This window comes from Pelecanus crispus, chromosome 9, assembly GCF_030463565.1.
Source record: "Pelecanus crispus isolate bPelCri1 chromosome 9, bPelCri1.pri, whole genome shotgun sequence".
In the NCBI taxonomy this organism is placed as follows: domain Eukaryota; kingdom Metazoa; phylum Chordata; class Aves; order Pelecaniformes; family Pelecanidae; genus Pelecanus; species Pelecanus crispus.
In genome coordinates, this window is record NC_134651.1 from 6,308,065 (window position 1) to 6,330,275 (window position 22,211).

The 22,211-nt window shown below is 42.5% G+C and overlaps 2 protein-coding genes across 3 annotated transcripts in view; one reads left to right on the top strand and one right to left on the bottom strand.

Moving 5' to 3' along the window:
* EIF5A2 (eukaryotic translation initiation factor 5A2) overlaps positions 1-22,211 on the bottom strand; it is a 472,944-nt gene that overhangs the window by 292,076 nt on the left and 158,657 nt on the right. Inside the window, exon 5 of one of the 2 annotated variants that reach the window (XR_012831311.1) lies at positions 10,787-10,800. The exons of the other annotated variant lie outside the window; for it this stretch is intronic. The gene's annotated coding sequence lies outside the window, so the exon portion shown is untranslated. Of the gene's footprint in view, positions 1-10,786; positions 10,801-22,211 lie in introns of those variants that run through there. 2 annotated transcript variants of the gene reach the window in all.
* Positions 2,000-22,211, top strand: part of PRKCI (protein kinase C iota) — a 28,503-nt gene continuing 8,291 nt past the window's right edge. The window contains exons 1-9 of the mRNA XM_075716658.1: positions 2,000-2,115; positions 10,950-11,071; positions 15,558-15,647; positions 17,004-17,054; positions 18,234-18,319; positions 19,643-19,783; positions 20,674-20,728; positions 21,478-21,536; positions 21,990-22,166. Coding sequence (XP_075572773.1) covers positions 2,000-2,115; positions 10,950-11,071; positions 15,558-15,647; positions 17,004-17,054; positions 18,234-18,319; positions 19,643-19,783; positions 20,674-20,728; positions 21,478-21,536; positions 21,990-22,166 — 897 coding nt within the window. The remainder of the gene's footprint in view (positions 2,116-10,949; positions 11,072-15,557; positions 15,648-17,003; positions 17,055-18,233; positions 18,320-19,642; positions 19,784-20,673; positions 20,729-21,477; positions 21,537-21,989; positions 22,167-22,211) is intronic.

Below are 22,211 nucleotides of genomic sequence, written 5' to 3' on the forward strand. Positions count from 1 at the left end.
GGTTAAAAAAGAAGGAGGTGTAGGGAAGATGAAGACTTATGCTGAAATACTCTTGGAGATCCAGTAGGAAATAGAAGACATGTTGGAAGTCCTGATGCAACATAGGGGTGAGTTTGGATACAGCAAGGTACTTCCTGATGTACAAAAAAAATGTAAGACTGTGTGGAAGCTGCGTGGAGCAAATAACTTTCTTCTGAGAAAAAAAAAAAAACCAACTGCTGCAGGTAAGTCAGGTAGCATGAAAAAAATCCTGTACTTTGTAACCACGCCTAAGGTAAACAGCAAATAAGGCCTTAAGTTATTTTATCACCAATATGAGAAAGAGCAAGGTGTGTTGGTTGGAAGTACTGATCTACATGAAAAAGCGAAGTCCACACCACTCTAGTGCAACCAGCCAGATGTGACGCTGATTGAGGGGAGCTGTGGAAAAAAGGAATTGTTTCTACTGTAACAGAAGAAAACAAAGGTTCCCGATTTCTTAGAATTGCCAGAAACATCCATCTGTTCAGGAAGCATTGGGCAATATAAATATGTGTTATCAAAGAAGGTATTGATGTGTTGTTAAATAGGCAAAGTGTGACGGAAACACTACTTGGGGTGATAGTGTGGCTTATGATTAAGTTTTAATAAAATACCTTTTATTAACCATCCCCCTTGGTTTAAAAGCATCATTCCTGTTTCTTTATTAAAAAAAAAAAAATCGTAGCCATTTGATAGATGGTAATTCAAGCTTTACCTGAACCGAATATACCATCTCATGGGCAGTGCACATTGCATGGATTCTTTAGAATTGTCAGAAAAAATATGTTAGTCGGCAGTTGTTGCAAGAAACGCGTTGCCATTGCTTCGGAACGGCTCCCGTTGCCCGTCAGCCGGCTGCGGAAGGGCAGCGCGCTGCTTTTGCGGTGGTTTTGTGTTAAAATCCTGAACTTTCTGTGGCTCCTCTCACATCAGGTTGGTGCTGACAAGATCAGCGGAGGAGTCACGGTACGGAACGGATTGCAAAGGAGCGTAGTTGGAGGCGTCCAAGGCTGTTTTTCCTGATGCTCGGGTGGGAGGGATGGGGTTGGTTCTGTGTGACAGCTGGCGAGCCTGGTCCACGGGCTGCGCTTCCGCAGCCCCCGGACAGAGCCCGGCGGCAGGCGCCCTGGGCCCGAGGGGGGACAGCCCAATTTGTACCTCAGAAAAACGCCACGTTTTCCTCCTTCGCCCCTTCCGTAGGCGCAGCGCTGGCTGCGGCGGAGCCCTGCAGAGCGTCCCGCTGCCACAGCGGCCGGGCACCCAGAGCTCAAGGGAGGCGGTGGGCGGCCGCGGCCCGGTACCCCCGGTACTGCGGGCCGCCCGCTGCCGGACCGGCGCCTCGCCCCGCCCCGGCATGCCCCGCGGTGGGCCGTACCAAGTGGCGGGGAGAGCGGCGGTGCGCGCCCCGGCTCCGGCCGCGGGGAAGGGAGCTGAGGGGCCATCAGGGCGGCTTCCGGCCCGCCTTACCGGGGGCGACCCGCGCCGGCGGCTTCGCTCCGGGCATCCCGGCCGCCTCCGCCCGCCCCCTTCCGCTGCGGCGTGGAGCGTTCCGCCCCGCCGCGGTCCCGCGGGGAGAGCCCACGTAGCACGGGGGGGACACACACACACAGACGACACGTGAGGCGTGGCGCCCGCCTCCCCCGGGCGGCGGAGCTGCTGCGCGGCCGCTCCCGGAGCGGCTCCTCCTTCCTGCGGGGCGAGGCTCCGCGCTCCCCTCCCGCACCGCCCCGCAGGGCTCCGCGCTCTCCCCCTGCCCCTCCTCCGGTGCTTCCCCACCCCCACCCCCGTGGTCCCGCCCGCCCCGGGCTGGCGCCGTGAGGAGGGGGCGTGGCCGCGGCACGCTCGAGGGACGGCGGCGCGGCGCGCGTGAGGCGGCGGGGCGCGGCGGGGGTCGCGCAGCCGCCGCCGCCTCCCGCTCCCCGGCCCGGCCCTCCCTCGCCCGCCGCCCCGGCCGGCGCCGCCCGCCGCGGGGGGGGGGATGCCGACGCAGCGGGACAGCAGCGGCAACAGCAGCATGTCGGCTCCGGGCGGCGGAGGGGGCGGCCTCGGCGGGGAGAGCGCCCACCAGGTCCGGGTGAAAGCCTACTACAAGGGGTGAGTGAGGGCGCGGAGCCCCGCGGGCGGCGGGGCCCGGGCAGGCGGAGAGGCGGCGGCCGGCGTGAGGAGAGGCTTTGGCCAGCGCCCGCGGCAGCCCGGGGCGGAGCGGCCCAGCGGGGCCGGCGCCGCGCTGCCCTGCCCGGCACCTCGGGCGCGGCGGGTGCCCGGCCGCGGGGCTCCCCTCCGGGGGCGGGGCGGCGGCGCCGGTGCGTTTGGGGTGCTCGGCACCGGCTCCCCCCCCGGTGCCGGGCTGCGGTGGCTTGAGAGCACCCCCGGCTCCGCGGCGGTGACGGGCGTGGGGCACGGCTGTCTGCCTCGCCAGGCTCACCGCCCGCAGGTTTCCGTCAGCGGCGGTTCTTACGGGGCGACATTTTAAACATCAGCCCGTCGGTGCAGCTTAGCGTAGCGTTGAGATCTCAAGTCGCGGGCATCCACTTACTTGTAAGGGAAAAGAAAAAAGAGAGAAGGAAAGAAAAAAAAAAAAAAACCCCACGCACAAGCGAACAGCCGCGTTAAGATGGCTTTCAAGTGCCGCCCTGAACCGGGGTGAAACCGGCAGGACGTGTGCTCGGAGGAGCCGCTCCCGGGTGTCGGGTTTCAGCGGGGAGCGGGGGCGGCGGCCGGGCCGGGGGGCCGGGGCGGGAGGTGGGGGGCTGGGGCGGGAGCAGGGGCCGGGAGCAGGGGCCGGGGTGGGAGCAGGGGCCGGGGTGGGGGGCCGGGGTGGGAGCAGGGGCCGGGGTGGGGGGCCGGGGTGGGAGCAGGGGCTGGGCCGGTGGGCCGGGGCGGGAGCAGGAGCCGGGAGCGGGGCCGGGCCGGTGGGCTGGGGTGGGAGCAGGGGCCGGGGTGGGGGGCCGGGGTGGGAGCAGGGGCCGGGCCGGTGGGCTGGGGGGTGGGGGCTGGGGGGTGGGAGCTGGGGGGCTGGGGTGGGAGCAGGGGCCGGGCCGGTGGGCTGGGGGGCTGGGGTGGGAGCAGGGGCCGGGGCGGGAGCTGGGGGGCTGGGGTGGGAGCGGGGGCCGGGGTGGGAGCAGGGGCCGAGCCGGTGGGCTGGGGGGGGAGCAGGGGCCGGGGCGGGAGCTGGGGGGCTGGGGTGGGAGCAGGGGCCGGGCCGGTGGGCTGGGGGGTGGGAGCTGGGGGGCTGGGGTGGGAGCAGGGGCCGGGCCGGTGGGCTGGGGGGCTGGGGTGGGAGCAGGGGCCGGGGCGGGAGCTGGGGGGCCGGGGTGGGAGCAGGGGCCGGTGCGGGAGCTGGGGGGCCGGGGTGGGAGCAGGGCCGGGCCGGTGGGCTGGGGTGGGAGCTGGGGGGCTGGGGTGGGAGCAGGGGCCGGGCTGGGGGGCTGGGGTGGGAGCAGGGGCTGGGGCGGGAGGTGGGGGGCTGGGGTGGGAGCAGGGGCCGGGCCGGTGGGCCGGGGTGGGAGGTGGGGGGCCGGGGTGGGAGCAGGGGCCGGGCCGGTGGGCTGGGGGGCTGGGGTGGGAGCAGGGGCCGGGCCGGTGGGCTGAGGCGGGGGCCGGGGGCCGGGGTGGGCCTGCCCGGGCCGAGCACCGCCGGATCTCCCTCCTCCCGCAGTGGCATTCCCGGCAAGGAAGGCTGTACCTGAGCGGCCTCGTCTGCCCTGCTCACCCTGCTTCCCGCGCACCCCGAGGCCCCGGCTGTTTACCTGCTGTCAGTAATAGAATCATAGAATCGTTTAGGTTGGAAAAGACCTTTAAGATCATCCAGTTCAGCCTTTAACCTAACACTACCAAGTCCACGCTAAACCAATTAGTAAGCGCATATTCCTTCATAACGCTTTACCGGGGGTCGCATGCCAAAATTCATGCTTAAAAACTACATTCAGGGTCCGGCTTTGGTCCTGGTCTTTGCATGTTAAGCGATACACAGGTCTAAAGGAAGAGGTGTTTGGATGAAAAACCTATTCCATCAGTTTCTAGGCTATTTCCCAGGGACTGAGTGAGTTCTGAGCGAGACTGTGAATGGTAACTAAGATGCATCCGCTGTCCATTATGCTTCCAGTGTTGAAAAAAGAAATACGCTGGAGGTCTGCACAATGAAAATCTGAATGTTACTGGTCTAATTCAATGGCTTTCCAACAATAACATGTAAGGCAGGAGAAGCATTCTGCTTTGGGTTCGCAGACCTCTATTAAATAGTAATAGTTATAAGACCTAATTTTAAAAGTTTGATTGCGAGGGGTGACAGTGGTTCATTGGGCCGTTAAGTTTGAGAGGAGGTGATCTAAGCAGGAAAAACCGTAGGTTGTGTTTTTGGATTAAGATTCAACACATGATGCTCCTGATAGTTTTCTTCCAGTTATCTGTATTAAGTACCAGAGAAGATTTATTACATTTATGATATTTACTGTCTGGTATCTCTAGCTTTATAATTTTAAGGAGAGGTATAGAAACCATGCTGAGCATTTGGTATTTGCTACTGTCTTTGATTTCTGGCTTGTGTCTGTTTAGGGGCTTTTCTTGACAGAAGTCTATGGAAGTACTGTGGAGACTGGCATAATCTGTGGCTTTAAAGGATGCGTGAAACACAGTCAAAGTAATAGTATTTGAAACTCCATGTCCTTTGTTTTACAGTCCCTTTAATCCACCATTTCTTAAGGATGTGGAGATGCCCCTGGCTATCAGCTGGCAGAAGTGTTCATTTGGTCAGGCAGTGAGCTAAAGTGAGAACTGTTCTAGTTTAAAACCATTTATTTTTCTTCTGCTGGGTTGGTTTTAATCTTGGTCGTTTCCACATGCAATCACATGAATTCTTGCTTTAGCACAGGGAGGCTATGGTGCAAGAATGGAGAGAAAGCAGCTCAGGGTTGTGGGAGTGAGGAAGAAAGCTGCTACGTTGGATAGGAATGCTGGCTCATGACACTTTAAATACTGGGTAATAATTCCACAGACACTGGAATGTTTCTTTTGAGTTTCATCTATTGACTTTTTATCTGTTAATGCAGTTATCAGTTGACTTTTAATAATGACACTGAGTCATGTAGGGTGTTGGTTAGCCGTTGTGAAAACCAACAAACTAACAAGCTGAATGCCTTAGTCATGGTTTGTTTTGAGATCTAAACAAATTATTCTCTCCACTTTCTTACAACAGAAGGTCTCATGCCCACTTCTCAGACTAGCACTGTCAAGAAGTTGGTATCAAAGCAAAACACTTTACCTGCACTTACACTGGAACGACTTGGAGACTGAGGAGACTTGGAGGCTAAATGCAGCATTTTCCCCTTTTGTCAAATAAACTGTCTCGAGAAGAGAGCTGGATAGAAGATTTAATGGGAAATAGTGTTAATTAGGAAATGTTGATCTCTCTTAATTTCATTTTAATGGAAGCATTTAAGTGGGTTGTAGAAGTTACTGTGGAAGTCTTACTCAGAAGGTCTTTTCAACTTCCAGGAAGAGTTTCTGATTAAAGAAAAAAAAAACCAAACCCTAAACCAAAACAAACCCAAACCCCAGCAACTCAGAAGCACAGATTCCTTCTTGAAACCGTTGGGAATCCGATAGTCAGGATACTTGCCCGGGGCTTGAGACGCCGTGCTTACGGAATCAGCGCAAAGAGCTGAACCTGAATCCCCAAAACATTGCTCCATCTGGCCAAGGGCCTAATTGCTTTTCTCAGCCAAGACAAAGACTTTCATGAAGAACTCTTTGAAGGGTCTTTGTTTCATTCAACCGTGCAGTGGTAATTCTTTATCTTAAATTCATGAAATATGTAAAACCAGGAAGGAAAATTTTCCTAAAATGAACAGAGATCATGAGAATAAGAGGATGGGAGTTCCCGGAGACTTGGGAATTAGGGCATTAGGGTGAGCGTATGCAGGCATTTCCTTCTCTCAGGTAAGCCGTGCTTATCTTTCTCATAGGGCTGGTTGTTTAAAATGCTGAAAACGGTTGTATCTTTAAAGACTTACCGTAATCTGTGCAGTGTATGTAACAGAGGTTCCCGAGGGAGCTCTGAGGAATGTACTCTTTTATACCAAATGTTTACATACTTTTTTGTTGATACAGTAACGAAGTGTAGCAGCTTCAAATATGTGGCACTGAACAGCATCTGTAATTACAACCATTTTGTCTTATATTATTCAAAGTTTACCTTTTGTCTTATCTCATTTGTCGTAGATGCTTTTTGTCAGTTAAGTGCAAGAAGCTATTATATCATTAATACATATGGGGAGGATTGGATTGTAGCAGGGGAGAACAGGTAGGAATAATAGACTGTTTGTGCACTAGGAAGCCTGTAAAATTAATGTTGCTGACTTAAAAAAAAAAAACAAACACCCACAAAAAAACCCTGAAAACAAAAACCAAAAAACCACAACAAACTAAAACAAGCCATTTGTCTGTCGTGATTGGAACTGCTAACTTGTGTTCTTCCAGCGCATGACAGAGATTTTGCACTGTTTTAACTGTGTGGGCTGTAATGTAGGTTAGACTTGTAATGTAGTTAAAGGCGTATGTTACCAATGCTTTGCCCACCTTCAGTTTGATTTGGTTCAAATGAAGAATACTCCTGACAGTCCTCTTGTGATACATGTTAAACTTGCTTCTTTCCTTAATTTTAATACATTTACGTGAGTGGGAAAAGTGGGGGGAGGAAGTTCAATTTTAATTGTAAAATCAAAATGTACCTCCATAAGTATTTCCAGGAAACTAATTTCTTAAGAATTTTTGAGTTCCCACATCCTTTCTTTGTTATTCTTTGTCTTCAGCACTTCCTGATCAATTCTTTAGTTCAATGTCTTGCATTGTCTGTTGAGGATCAAGTTCCGAATAGGAGAGTGTTCAGCTTAAGAAAGCTTTGGTTTAAGCCTATGAACACATTTTCACCCCTTCTTGCTGTTTCAGCATTGATTTAATTTTCTGGTGATGTATTTTTTCCAGAAAAAGAGATTGCAGGAACAGATAATTTGAGACCTCAGACTTCCACTGGGGAAAGAGGTGCTTTAAATTGTTCTGAATGCCAGCACTTGGTAGTGAAATGATACTGAAACAGCAGAATTCCCCAGGAGTCTTGTACGGCTTAATTTCAGTGAGTTATAATTAGGCATTATCAAAAGCTTTACTGATTGACCCAGGTGTGTGAGAAATATGTGGATATGTAGATAGTATATGACTCTGTATCTGTACATTTCCACATACATAATATGTGATAGCTGTATTAGGCTGCAGGTGGGAAAATCTAAAGCAGTAGTCTCTGTTCTTGCAGAGGATTGTTCTCTCACAGATGTTTAAGATATGGGTAACGAATTGCATTTCACTTTTGGCATTGGGTTTTTTGTTTATTCGGTTGGTTGTGGGGGGGTATTTTTTGGTTAAAGGATGTTATGACTGTTGGATGATTTGCAAAAGAAAAGGCACGAGGAGCTGTTTTATTTCAGAGGAAAAGTGGGGAAGATAGTGATGAGGTTCATGGTCTTCTAGAGATATTTAAAATCTGTTCTCTAGTGTTCATGTTTAGATTTACCATTTGCATTGCCTCAGTCTTCCTGTGGTTTATCTTTTACTGGTTATTACATTTGCAGGGTATTAATTCAGGCAGGCCTTTTATTCGTATGAATAAAATGATCCTTTACTGATATATATGGAAGGTATAAATGACAACACTTTAACTGAAAGTAATTCAGGACAAGTACTCTCTTGTTTATTTGCATGTTTCCTACACTCGCAGGTCCCTGATTAAGACCTATTTTAATAGAACTAAAACAAATTCTAAAAAACCTGGTGCTTCCATAGTAAGAGTTAATTGACACATCCAAATGTGGTGGTGCAAAGGGTGTGCTTGAATCAGGTTTTCTTCTAATTCCCTGTGTGTGTCATGAAGAGACAAATAAGGCTATTATGCCTTAGAATAGCTTTATAACAAACATGCTTATTAAAAGCAGTGCATAAGCTTATCTTCATCAGGAGGAAAGGGCTATTTTCAATAATTTTTTTTTCCCATGTCTTAGTGAAAGAAAGCATTTTGTATTTGTTCACGCAAGGCAGCAGGCTATAGTCCGCATCAACTTTCCTTTGTCCTTTAACTTAGCCTACTAATTTTTGTTTAAAATGCGAAATTTCCCTCTCAGTAGAGTTCAACTTTATGTCTTAGCTTGAGTGAATACAGCGTTTTCCTAATGAAGACATCATCGGTGCGGTGTTAGGTGCAAGAAGTGTGGAAAACACCATGTAATGCAAAGGTGTGATGACAGAACCACTCTGGAAGTGAGACCTGTCTCAGTAGAAAATGGCAGTGTCATCAGTGTAATTGAAATGGCAAAATAAAGCTTGTCAGAAGACCAGTGATCTTTGGGTTTCTGTGTAATGTAAAGCTGGCTTCACATCTTTAGGAAAAGTGTGCTAGATGTTGTTTGTAGAACCTTGTTCATACTTACATACTTTTTTTTTTTAACATTGCTATGAGCTAGGGTTCTCTGAAAGACCAATTAGTGTTTGTTAATACATTTAGAAAATCTCTGTTATAATAACTGTCTGATACATGTCCTGTTGGAGGTACTCGAGTAGTGATTTAGAGAACTTGCTTAAATTCTAAAATAATTAAACTTTCCTTTTATTTAAAGGGCAACTATTTTGCTACTTGAAGGTAGCAAGAAGTAGGAAGAGTTTTTTTTCAGTTGGTACCAGCTTTTACTTTATAGATACTGAACGATTCCTGGGGTCTTCAGTACACCTTAACACTGTGACTTTTTTCTGTTCACTGTAGTACAGATAAATCTCTTTTAAGTGGACTTGAATTATCAAATTTGAAAACCTGCTGAACAGTTTTTTGCTAATTTTTTTAATTTAAATCTTCAGTTTTTGCTAGAGCATCAATGATTACAGCCTCTTGAGATTATAGCTTGTCACCTAATTCTTTCTGCGTGCCTGACATCAATAGTCATGTAGTCACTGCTGCTTTAAACATACCCTCTCCCATTACTGACTAGTTCAATCACTAAATAAACTGCAGTAGTTGAAATACTCTGACTTCTCGGTGCCGTTCAGAACTTAACTTCTTGTTTAAGAAAATACTCCAAAGTGAATATATCTGCACTAAAATGTGAATAAATGAAGGGATGGTAAACTTTAGCAGAAAACCACCGAGGTTGCTAAGTAAGCAGTGCCTTATTTCCTTCCCTGAAAAACAGGAAATACAGGTTAAGACTTTGCCTCCTAATCCAGCCTCCTGGGTTTCTCTGTGGTTGATGCCTGTGTGTCTGTAACAGTGATGCACTGTTAAATCCGCCGGGGTTCAGAGAGACAAAGGTTGGCGTTGGGTTCGCAGTTTGTGTGTTTTGAGAGAGGATGGATGCAAGGGGAGAACTTTGTATCGGAGAGAACGCAGGTTGCCTTGTGGGATGGGCGCAATCCGGTGTTTCAAATGAAGCTCCGTTTGCCCCAACGTACTGTACGGTGTCTGAATACTGGGGTCCAAATATTGTTTTGCATTTTATCTCGTGTGGAAAGAGGAGCAATTCCTCAACCAAATAATGTAGCAGTTTTTTGACTGCCTTATTCAGATTATTGAAGAGGTGTCATTTCACTATCCTAGGCATTTACTGGAGTCTTTCCCCTAACTAAACTAACTCTGATCATGCTTATAAATCCAGAAATAGGCTAGCTGTTCTTCTAGAGTGCTTTGAAATGCTAGTTTATTTTATTCATGCTGCTGAACTTAAAGGAGCCTCAGGCAAGCATGTTTATCATGTGTGTTCTCTGCCACTCCTGAAAGTGGTTCAGTGACCAAAGTATGTTAAGTCACCTTCTTGATACCACTCTGCCCATGCACAAGATGATTTAAAGGCATTTAACTTGCTGCACGTGCACACTTCAGTCTGGTAGGTATGTTGATGTGAATTTTGACCAGATATAAACTTTGTTACTTCAATTATTTCCCCCTCCCCAATAGTGCTGGCAGCTGGCACCAACTGAAACAAATCCCAACTGAGGTTTTTATGGGAAAATTAGTCTCCTAGCTCAAACACTGGCCTTTACGAGATGTTTGAAGAGGAGTGCTGTAAGCAGCCTTCTCTTCCCGTCCCTTCTTCTGAACTGTATCTCTGAAATCCTTTGTTCAAAGGACTGCAACCCTCAGTCACCTGTTCCCCTTCAAGGTCCAGCAAATACCAAGACAATGGGTCATCATTTTATGTTAACATATTTAAAACACCAGGTTAACTAACTTTTAATTATAACAGAAATACCCATTCTGCGTAACAGTAAAGTAGTAAATTTTAATTCTAAGCATATGTCTCTCTGTCAGCCTTCCCTGTCACTGCGGTGAAGCACCATGGGTCTCTTTTTTTAAAGGCACTTTCAATATTTGGAACATCCCCCCTAATCTGCTAGGAAACCTGTTTAATATTTTTCATTAATTTTTCACAACATCTACACAATCAAAATTTAATTGGAAACGTTCTTACAATATTTTGATCTCTAATAGCAAAATAACTGTTAAAGAGCAAGCAAAACCAGCAATATTTTAATAACGTCCTTCAAAATTTTTGCAGCATTTCATTCTTCAGTTTCCACTGGTACAATATATCTCATTTCTGTGTGTGGTTAATATCTGCTGCAACTCACTTTGTAGTTATTTGGGCATTTAAACCTTAATTTTTCTTAAGCAGATACCTGGAGGATTAAATGTCAAGTAGTGGTAATAAAAATCCCTTGGAGCCTGACTTTGCTATAGGAAGGGAACTTACATGCTTTATTTTCCTGTAATATTTTTTTAGGGGACTGCAGCAGGGATGCATTTTATATTAGTAGTATATGAGAGGTGTTAGAGGTGGTGATCAAGTGCTACATATTATGGTATAGTTTCTCAAATTTATTTTTCTCTTGCTCAGGGACATCATGATAACATATTTTGAACCTTCCATCTCATTTGAGGGACTGTGCAATGAAGTTCGAGACATGTGCTCCTTTGACAACGAACAGCTTTTCACCATGAAATGGATTGATGAAGAAGGTAAATCAATGCTGGTCAATAAGTTGCTCAGCTTTCTAGCTTTCCTCTCCCTTTCATCTTTTTCTTTCCCACTGCCTTCATAAGATAAGCTTATAAAACATGATTTGCAAGTACATTTTTAGAAATAGTAAATCTGACAAAATAATGGTTACCCAATGTCTTTGTAAGTTCTTTTTTTTTTTTAACCAAATAAAACCTCAGTGACTTATCAAATTATTAATTCAATCAATGTTACAATTTCTTACAAAAGGAATAGAAAGTACTCCCTTATACTGCTGAAGACGACCATGGTTCCCCTTAAGTCTTAAATATTTTTGAAAAAGAGTTAAACTAACCTTAAATTATACATATTACAGTATTTATCTGAAATATTGATACAATTTAATATATAGTTGAGTTGTAACCAAAACCATTATGTTTTGAGTGTTTTATCAGCTGTTACTTTAGCAACCTAAAGTCTATTAGCACATAGCTACCTATAAAAGTTTCTAAATATTAAAAGAGAAATTACTTATCTGAATGACATATAGTAACTTCTCATCAAAGTGCAGTAACAGCCTAGGCCAAGAACTCCTGTCATCTCTAGTGCTTACATTATCCATGTTAAAGTTTACATCGGATGAAAAAAAAGTTCAGAGTCTGTTCTCCCTTTTCCTTAACAGATGTAGTCCAGTTGAGCTGTATGTGTACATTAGTAATTTTTTGAAAAAGTTATTTGTAGTTCCTATTTTCTTTGCAGAATTGGTGTATTCTACACATCGTTTTTTTAGCTACACCAAAGAGACGTCTGAGTTATGAAATAGCTGTTGAGTTATCTTAGCATGCTAAGTACTTGATGAAATACATAAAAGGCCATAATGTGCAGTGATTTGTCAGCAGTGATTAGTATTTGTATGCAGTGATCAACATAAATGGTGCTTATAGAACAGTTTCCTCCCCTTCTCACAGCTTTCCCATTCAAAATTGGGCGAGTGCCAGTTTATTCAGAGCTTAAAACTAAACAGGGACCAAAGCTGATTTTTGGAAGTGCTGTATGGGCAAGTGTGTTGAAGATTATGTGGTCTTGGGAATCTGAGCAGGTTATCTTTCTTTCTTTTTTTTTTTTTTTTTCTCCTTCCCGTCATCATTCTAAAGTTATTTATACCAGGCAGATGCAGTAAAGTAAAATGAACAATGTTAATGACTGAACTGTGCAGCGCTGCTACTCGAGTTGAACATTTACTTCATAGTAAGCTGGCTGGTTTGTTTTATCTTGAGGAAGATAATAGACTTCTCACTGAAGAGGAGGAGTCTGCAGTGTGAGTCATAGTAAGAAGTACATATCTTTTTATTAAACATTTGTAGAAAATTTTGTGCGGATTCAATAATTTACTTGAAGCAACAGTTTGCTCTGTCTCAATTTCTGCTCTTTAATTAGAGATAGGTTCAAAAAAAGGAATGCTGCGGTTTGACTAAATTATTTTAATGTATTCACATAGGATTCAATTTTCACAAGCAGTCTGTGTTTGCTTTAATCATTAACTTCCAGTTTAATGTCAGTGGAGAAAAAGTTAATCTGGCGATGAGGAGCATATTTTAAAAAAAATCCCCCTGTCTTTTTATGCGTGATTCTTGCATCCACAATGTGTGGGTTCTTGCCAAGACCCCTGCCTCCTCTCTTCTTCTCTGTCTCCAACTCTTTAGTGTTTTCAGTTGGTATTTTTTCTAGAAACTCATAATTTGCTTTTGTGGAAAATTCCTGTATCGCATCCTCTTCACTAAAACTGAGGTTCACTCTTTAATAATAGCACAAGGAAATGTGTGTACTGTGGACTGATACTTGTTATACTACTACCCATGCTTCTTGTAGTATAAGACAAGATACGGTGTCTAGGCCATCTATTCACTACTTCCTGACAAAACTGCTTGATCGGATGTGTGACTAAATAAATTGGATTTACCTAGTCACTAAGGTTTTTATTTGTCATATACTAAATGTCTTTTTAGCCTTTGCAAGATGCAGAGCATCGTGTAGAACTACTTCTATTTCGTAGAGGTAGTGGCACACAAAGGCAGACCTGATTTAGTTGAGTGGAATCACTTCAAAAAATGCTCAGATGCAACTGGAAAATAGAATGAATGGATTTGATTGTAGACAACTTTCTACTTTATCTGTATGCGGTCACTTTGTCTTACCTCTGTCTTCTGAAATTTCCTGTAGGATGGACGCTAGCCTTTTGTTTGTGTTCAGTCTGTTGTTTCTTGCTCTGTAACTCAAAAGCCAATATTTTCCTATGACACTTATCCCTGCTGTCTTTGGCTGCAAAATTCACACTACTACAAACTTGTTGAAAGAGTTTGTCTATAAACCTTCTGTTTGAAATTTGAAGCATGGTATATGTTCCTGAGAGCCTCCTTTTCTTCTGCCAGAAGGAAACGCAAAACTGTTTGCACAGGTGTCAGAAACAAATGAAGAAAAACTAGTTTATTGATTTTCATAGAGTCTGAATAAATACAGTTGTTCCTTCTCCGCCCCCCGTGCTCTGTGCTGTGTAAGTTTGCGCAGTGGTTTGATGTCCAGATAGGTTAATTGTAGGGGGGAGGCAGTTTGGTGAAGAATGACTACAATTGGCTTCGAAGACTGGTTTTGAGCATTATGACATACAGAAAAGAATAAAGACAGAATGCTGCAAATGGACAGTTTACATTTTATTACTAGTATTTTAGCAATAGAAAAGAATGGATACATTAGAAACAAAACAAATTAACTGGAAAAACTTCTGTAGGGTGAGTTTATGCCCCTGCCTGCTAGGTGCGTGGTTCTACTGAAAAGCCTTAGCAACGCCTTTATTAATTTTGATACCTTGTACTACAAACCAAAAAGAGAATAGTTAATAGACTGTTGCTAGCTAACTTTCAAACCATGCTATTGACCGAAGACTCAAAGCAGTAAAACTTTCAGATTGGATCCAGTTCAACTGAGATGGAAATTGTTCTGCCTTCCTCCAATTCACTTACCCACAACCAGTTTGCCACTTAAGGGCGTGGAAAGTAATATTTCTGTTAAAAATTGGAAGTGCTATATGACAGTAGACTTATTGCATGGGATTTTGGCTAGAAAGAAGCTTGTTCTGCTCACGTGCTGGAGTATGAGCAGGCAGAGATAAATCCCATGTTCTCGTACAGAACATCTTGTGTAGGTGGAGGGGGAAAAAAAGTTGAACAACCAGAAGTATTTTCTTTCTTTGGGGCAGTGATGATTCTGATTCAACATTGCTTTAAAAATGTTTCAGTTGTAGGATTATTTTGAACAAGGTTTCTTCTTTTAGGAGGGTAATTTTTTTATAATGTTACTAATCTGCATCAGACACCAAAGAAAATATTTTGTTGCATGGCTGTTATTTTCAGTCTTTATAGCAGTTTCCAAACACTGGCAGACACAGGTGATCAGTTAAAATACCAGATGAAGTCTTTAAGTGAGTGTTGAGAAACAGGTAAAGTACAGGCTGTGTCCAAAGGAGTATGAACCAAGGCTAGAATTTAAGGTCCTTCTTGCTCCTGATCCTGAATACAGCAGATCTCTGGCTTGATCTCCTTTGTTCCTCACCCACCCCTGTCCCTAGGTTTAAACCTACCTGTATGCCAAAATTGCCCTGGTGTAATTAAGTGTTGTTTAACGCTTCTGAAATACTTTTGTGGATACGTGTTATTTTTTTAGAAACATTAAGTAGACGTCTACAGAGAGACCTTTGTCAGTCCTAAACTGTTACTTCTGAAACACAGATTTGTTAAAGCAATCTAACGCAGTATTGTCAGAGAAACTTTAAAATGCTTGCCAAATGCTTGTATGATAATCTGCTCCATATCAAATGGTCAACAAAAGCTGCAATTGTTTTATGAAAAAGAAAAAAAAAAACACCCACGAACCAACCCACACTTTTTTTCCTGCCTTGGTGCCCTTTCTTTAAGGGATTTTACTTCAAATAGTCTTGTGAGTGTGAAAGTAGTAGTTAAAAAATCATAAAAATCGGGCGTTTTCACTTAGGTTATGTGATTTGTCCAATGTCTTGATTGAGGTTTGAGGAAAGACTAGAGGTCTAACTGCTTTTGCATTTCCTGGTTAAAGTCTTGGTAATGTTGAAGCAGCAGTGAAAATGAAATAAAATGGAATCTTAGAAGGATTTTAGGTGCAGGAAGATAACCTTTACCTCCTGTACTGAAATGATGTGTAACCATGCTTGTAGCAGACCAAAACAATTATGTTTTGTGATTATGATCTGCTTGCCTCTTGAGAATATCTAATATTTTTCTTTTCCCTGAAGGCATTCAATATGACTGTATATTCAGATGTACTCTCTGAACAGCATTAAAAATAAATACTACCACACTTGAGAATATTGTTCTGTTTTGCTCCAATAATTATCTTGGAACCAACTGTGAGGGAACTGTTGAATGGCACAGAACTAATTGGATTGAGTTTTGTGTTGTTCTCTTTTTCTTTCTACAGGAGATCCATGTACAGTTTCTTCTCAGCTGGAGTTAGAAGAGGCCTTTCGGTTGTATGAACTAAACAAGGATTCAGAGCTTCTAATTCATGGTATGGTGAAATGTACTATATTACCTCTTGTGTTTGTACCGATGAATAAGTGGAATTTTTACCTTGCATTATCTGTGTCTTTTGCACAGCCTCCTCAATGAAAGCCTGTCGTGGCATTCTGTCAGGAGGATTCTGAAGACTGTGCACTGCATTTTTTAGCTGTCAGCACTTTGTCAATGTTCTTTATTGAATTAAGGGAGGAAAAATACTTTGCTGTTAGTTTATTAATGAAAGACAACCCCTGTCTCTCTCATTCATTCATCCCAAGTGCCTTCGTACGCTTGCTGGCAACGAATGGTAGAAAATATATAGTACAGTGTCCTACTCTTTATTATTGATAAGTGCTTTAGAGCAGCATCTCTATTATAGGGAAAAAAGCTGATGAGCTCCATTTATGATGCTACATTAGTCAAAAATTTGACTTTTCTAAAATTAAGTACTTTAGACCAGTTTTGAACCTAATAATATTGTGCCTCTGATGTGTAACCATTCAATTTTTATTTTTCAGGGTTATATGCCTATTTTGGTAGCTTCTGCGGTATATTTTTCTTACTGTTTGTAACTTTTTACAAGTAGAAGATAGATTTCAGTTTAACAGAGATTATAGCGGAAAAGCAGGGGACCATTGTAAAGAGTGTTAGTGGGTGTGTTACACTGCAGTGTCTTAACATGGTCCTTCTCAAAAAGGATGCAAAAAAAATCTAGTTCACCATCAGCTCATTTGGAAGGAAGAGACAGCTTTTCAGCTTCCCACAAAAACTTTTAAAAAGTGGAAGAAGAATGTAATCTGTTTCTATATATATTTCACTGTTTCTGTATATATTACTCCAGCATGCTTTTTGATCTGCCCTTTCTCCATTTATTTTTGTGTTTGATAAGCTTCTGATTAAACCAGCACCAGGGCTCACTCTTCCCAGTTCTATTTCTCTCTGGCAGTTACTGAAGCTAAATAAACTGGGGGGGGGGGGGAAGCTAATGTAGACATTACACTATCATATGGAGCTGTTAGGACATTGTAATAGAATATGTTTATAGTCAAGATTTCCAAATACTGACTGTGATGACTGGTCATGTGAGAAACCAGAATCCTTACTTTTTTCTAGTTACTTTCTTTAGGAAATAACCTGGTTTATTCTGCTTTTTGCTCGTATTTCTCATGTATATCACTGTTATGTCCAGCAAAAGGGTTTTGTGGCAGCTTTTCAGCTCAGCTGCTCTTGCAAAAGGTTTTGTTAAAATGCAGTCTGTGCTGCCTTCCTAAATGGCTGAACATCTTTCAGAAGTGTTGTATTTAACCCAAATATTTATTTTATGGCCAAAATAAAAATTAATCACAAGTTAATGTTTTTCTTGCAGTATTTCCTTGTGTACCAGAACGGCCTGGCATGCCTTGTCCAGGAGAAGATAGTAAGTAGGCATTTTAATTAAGAAGTATAGAAAATCAGGAATTCAGATTTCCTGTTTTAGAAGATTTTGATATTCTATGGTTTGGCATCCTACACTTAAAAATATTAACAATGCAGATCTCTACAAATTCAATATTTAAAAGGAATAGAAAGTCTTGCTAAACTTAAATGTTTGTCACTTCTGAATCATTGTTAATAAGCGTTTCACGTTTCTGTTAACTATCCATGTCACTCTGCTTTCCTTGCTTTTGCCTCTTCTATCGTGACAGTTTTTTATCCTATTCCTGTCTTTTTGGTAGTTGCCAGATTGCTGGCTGACTAACGTGAACAAAGGCTTGTACCCAATGGCAATGACTTCTCGTATCACCATTTAGAGATCTGTGGTTAATTCATTTTAAATTGATGTTTAGTACTATCAGGAGTATTCTCTGAAAACCTCTAAGGTACGTTAGCTAATGTGCTAGACATTAAAGAGGTAATTTTCCCTCTGTCTTGAAGTTTTATAAAAGAGGATGTGTATGTTATGCACACACACATCTGCCAGCTTGATATCCAAGTCTCTGACAAATGTAAACGTGCATGCTTAACAGTTAACTTTGGCAGTATGGATAATGCTGCTTTTCTGAAAAAATGAGGTTGTGGACTGAATCAGAAATAGATCTGCATCTCAGTGTAGTTTTGTATCTTCTAGTTTTCAGCTTTAGTTCTTGACATGCCTCTAGTAATAAAAAATAAATAATAATTTAAAAAACCCCAGTGGCAGCTGTGGATCTAAAACACTGGAGGATTTGTGCAAGCAATCTTACAAATCAGGGTGTGTTCCTGAAATTCACCTTCTTTCCTCCTTCCCTTTCCCCACAGCTCCGCCCCAAGTTTAGGTAAGGTAGGTGCATACTTTGCACACAAGCATTTGTATTGTTTGGGCAGTTTTCCTTCTCTTGACTCACTGTTCCTTTTAACTTTGAAAAAGCAAAATTAACTTTGAGTTGATCAGGATAATTTTGCTTCAAAATTTCTCAAAAACTTAAAAAATGAAAAAGATACTTGGAACATTACTCTGTGTTTCTGTAAGGTGTAAGAGTGCAACTTTACTCTTCAAATCACTCTACACAGAAATGTCCATGAGAAGATGTTGTAGTTCTGTGTTTACATGTTTATGATCGTATGTTTTTCCTCTTAGAATCCATTTATCGCCGAGGCGCCCGCCGGTGGCGAAAGCTCTATTGTGCAAATGGTCACACTTTCCAAGCCAAACGATTTAACAGGGTGAGACTCTTGTTGGGTTCTTAAAACCATGGTACAGGGATGTCTTATTTCGTAATTACAATGTCACTGCCTTGAAAAATTATGAGGTAGTTTTAATTTTTGTTGTTTGTCTGTACTATGTAGACTTTTGGTAACCCTGTCATTTCAGGAAACTTAATCATTATTACATTACCAGGAACTTAAAATAGAAAAAAGATAAATTGGTTGCAGTTCACTTCACATGTACTCTGAAACCATGATATCAATTATATAAATGCTCCAATGTTCCTTTAAAATCTTCCCAGAGGGCAAACTTGAACACTGCCATTAGATGCCTATGAGCTGAAAGTACATTTGCTGTTCTTTAAGTTCTGGGAGTAAAAAGGTCTGAACTTGCTTATGACGCACAGACTTTTCTTTCATGATTTTTAAATGAAAAACTGAGATGTTTCTCCAGACAGCCTGCTTATGATGGCATGTAATCAACTGAAAATAACAAACCATTTGTAATGCTTTCAAGAAGCAATGGTCAAATATAATTAATCTAAGGACCATGAAGGTTATCTGTTGTATTTAGGAAAAGCAACCGCAAAAAACAAACCCAAAATATTTGAATAAGCCAGGTTCCTTGACAGCTTCAGTAATCTTTCCTTCTTTTCTAAGCTTAGTGTATTGTGTGCTTAATGCTTGAGATTCTCTCTGCTAAGCTTCATCTTGAGCATCCTTCATATCTTAACTGCTCTTGGTTTTGACCTCTTCCTGGTCAAAGGCTGTCAAGGCACCATAGTTTAACCACTTTCCACTCTTGCTTTCGTAGACACCCTGCTCTCATGGTTCTTTTGAGTTGTTTTGTGAATGTCCTTCAGTGAGCGGTGATCTTCCCGTTTCCTCTTATCTGGTGGTTTAATGTGTTGAAGCTTTTGCTCTCCTGCCTTCTGTACAAATGTAAGGGCTCATCTACACAGAAAGATGACGAGACACGTGGCCAATTAGCTTGGGCGCAGCAGCCTGCTGATTCAGCTGCCATGTTTTTGACCTGGAGTTGGCTCATGTCTCTGGTCTGTGTGCAGCAGAAGAGGCTGGCTGTGCCTGCACCTTTCCGTGTAGATGCACACTTTCTGTATGGCAGTTGCTGCTCATTGTTCAGTTCTAACTTTTGATATCCTCTGTATTATATCTGCCTGTTCGTTCTTGGAGTTTTCAGATAGAGACTCTTGGTATAGTGGCAAGTTCAGTAGGGATCTCTCTGATCTCCTATCCTATGTTCTTTTTGAATGAAAATGTGGCTGAATAGTTTTTGTTTAGTTTTGCTCTTTTATCGGTTTTGTTGATTTCTCATTCTAGAGAGCTCATTGTGCCATCTGCACCGACCGAATATGGGGTCTGGGTCGCCAGGGATATAAATGCATCAATTGCAAACTCCTCGTTCACAAGAAGTGTCACAAACTTGTCAGTATTGAATGTGGCCGTCATACGCTACAACCAGTAAGTAAAACTTAACCGAAAAGTTGTCTTTAAAAAACAAAAACTGATCGATCAAACAAAAAAGCCCCTGTTTTTTATATATATATATATATTACGGTTTTCGGACTATAGTCTGCAAATAATCAATAATCACAGTAGATGAAACATCATTCTTTATGGTTACTGTGACGCTTTGCAAGAAAGTTTGGGAATCACTTAACAGAATGGCAATTTAGTGGCAAGATGGCTGTCTAACTTTCACATCTGATATTTCTTCCTGTGTCAAATATAAACATGTAAGTGATATTTATCTCATCCTTCACTATACTGTTACATAGCGCATACACACACAGAGAGTTTTGCATCTTCAACGTGAGGTACAGGTAAAATAAATTCTCTGAATGTCTGTTAGATTATTAGACTATTTCCCATTTCACAGAAAAAGTAGTAGTAGTGCAGAAGTTTTGACTTTTTGCCCAAGAAATTAAATCATTTTTAGTTCTTAAGTCCCCAGAAAAACTTAGATGACTACTGCTCCTGGTTTAATATTAAAAGCAGACAGCTACAGGTCTACATTTTCTTAATTCATTTGGCTAACATATGTACTGCTGAAGTACTTGAGCTTTTCTGTCTCATTTCTCATCTGCTGTACTTCTTTTCTCTGCTGTACTAAGTCATCACTTCAACAGCTTCTGGAAATGTGTTGTAGCTTCTGGAAAATGGGTGAAACAAGGACCGCGGTGTTTTCTTTAATTGTGTATGGATTAGAGCAGTTACTATGTTGACTGATCGAGTTAAAAAGTAGCTAGATTATATTCCTCAGGGATCATTTATTTACTTGATTTATTGTCTCTAAAATATGGCTTTCACACTTGGACAGTCTATTATAAAAATCCTCTGCATACTTGCAGGAGCCAATAATGCCTATGGATCCATCATCAGTGCATCCAGATAATGTAGAATCAGGTAAGATCAATAATTTTTTTCTTTACATTACCATAAGTGGCTGAAACATGAACTTTGGGTTTTAAAATGAAACAGAATAACTTTAAATTATTTTAAAACCCCTCCTTTACTTCTGTTCATAGAACAAGAAAATTAAGACAGCTTCTTAATGGGGGGATATAAATATAAAAAATCCTTAGTTTTCCATATCTTATCAGTTTAAGAAGCTTGGCTAAAAAGGAGGAATTTAGGCTCTCAGTTACATTTTTCTATCAGTAAGCTGTGTACTTTAAATGCCCTGATCAAACAAAAAACCAAAAAACCGTAACAGAATTAGCAGGGTTGCTACTGGATCAGTAGCCAAACGAGTTCATTCTTGTAGCAATCAAGTTCATTCTTGTAGCAATCGGGGTAATGCTCCTAACATTTGAATTTGAATATAGACAATGATCAGGTTAAATACCAAACAAACCACTGTTCTGCACAAGGTTCTTCACGTGTGGAGTCAAGATTAATCTGAAGAGATCTCCAAATATAATTACAGGTTTTTGTATTAGCCATAACTGATTATTAATGCAGTATTGCAAAAGAATGATTCTGATGTTTTTTTTTTTTTTAAAAAAAAAAAAAGCCCAATGCAACAGTTTTGAATACTTAGAGTAGATGCATTTAAATTGTGTATCTCTCTGAGCTCTTGTGTGTGGAAATTTGAAGACAAAAAAACCCACTGTTGTGTCACATCGGTCTAATAACGATTCTTGCACTTCTAGTGATTCCATACAATCCCTCGAGTCATGAGAGCTTGGACCATGTTGGTGAAGAAAAAGAGGTAAAGTATCGTAACCATGCTAACTGTATTCAGAGATCTTAAAGCTTTTGTCTCTCTCAATTTCAAAATTTCAGTAATTTAACTTGCCACAAACTGAAAACTAGTACATAAAGCACATTTGGGTTGCTCACTCAGGTGTATGCATGTATGGCTTGCAGGCTGTTTTATTTTGAACCTTGAGTATAGATGTGCTTTGATTTAGAAAGTGTAGATGTGCTTTGACTTAGAAAGTATTCCAAACTCCTCCAGCATTTGTTTCTTATCTGCCAAGTCTCCTCTGCCTCCTTCCTTTCCCCTCACATTCCTTTCTAGGACAGTGCAGTTTTAAGAAAAACAAGTGTTAATTGAATCAGTTGTTTATATTAATTTTGCTGTTCTATTTGAAATGCTAACTTTCACAGTTGTTAAAATTGGCAAGCCTGCTTACTAAATTCAACTTATCTTTATCAAAAGGCAATGAGCATTAGAGAAAGTGGCAAAGCTTCTTCCAGTCTGGGTCTTCAGGATTTTGATTTGCTCCGAGTTATAGGAAGAGGCAGTTATGCTAAAGTACTGCTTGTTCGACTGAAGAAAACTGAACGCATTTATGCAATGAAAGTGGTGAAGAAAGAGCTCGTCAATGATGATGAGGTAGGCAAGCTTTTTATCAATGTCAGGCAACTCTCCCAAGGAGCT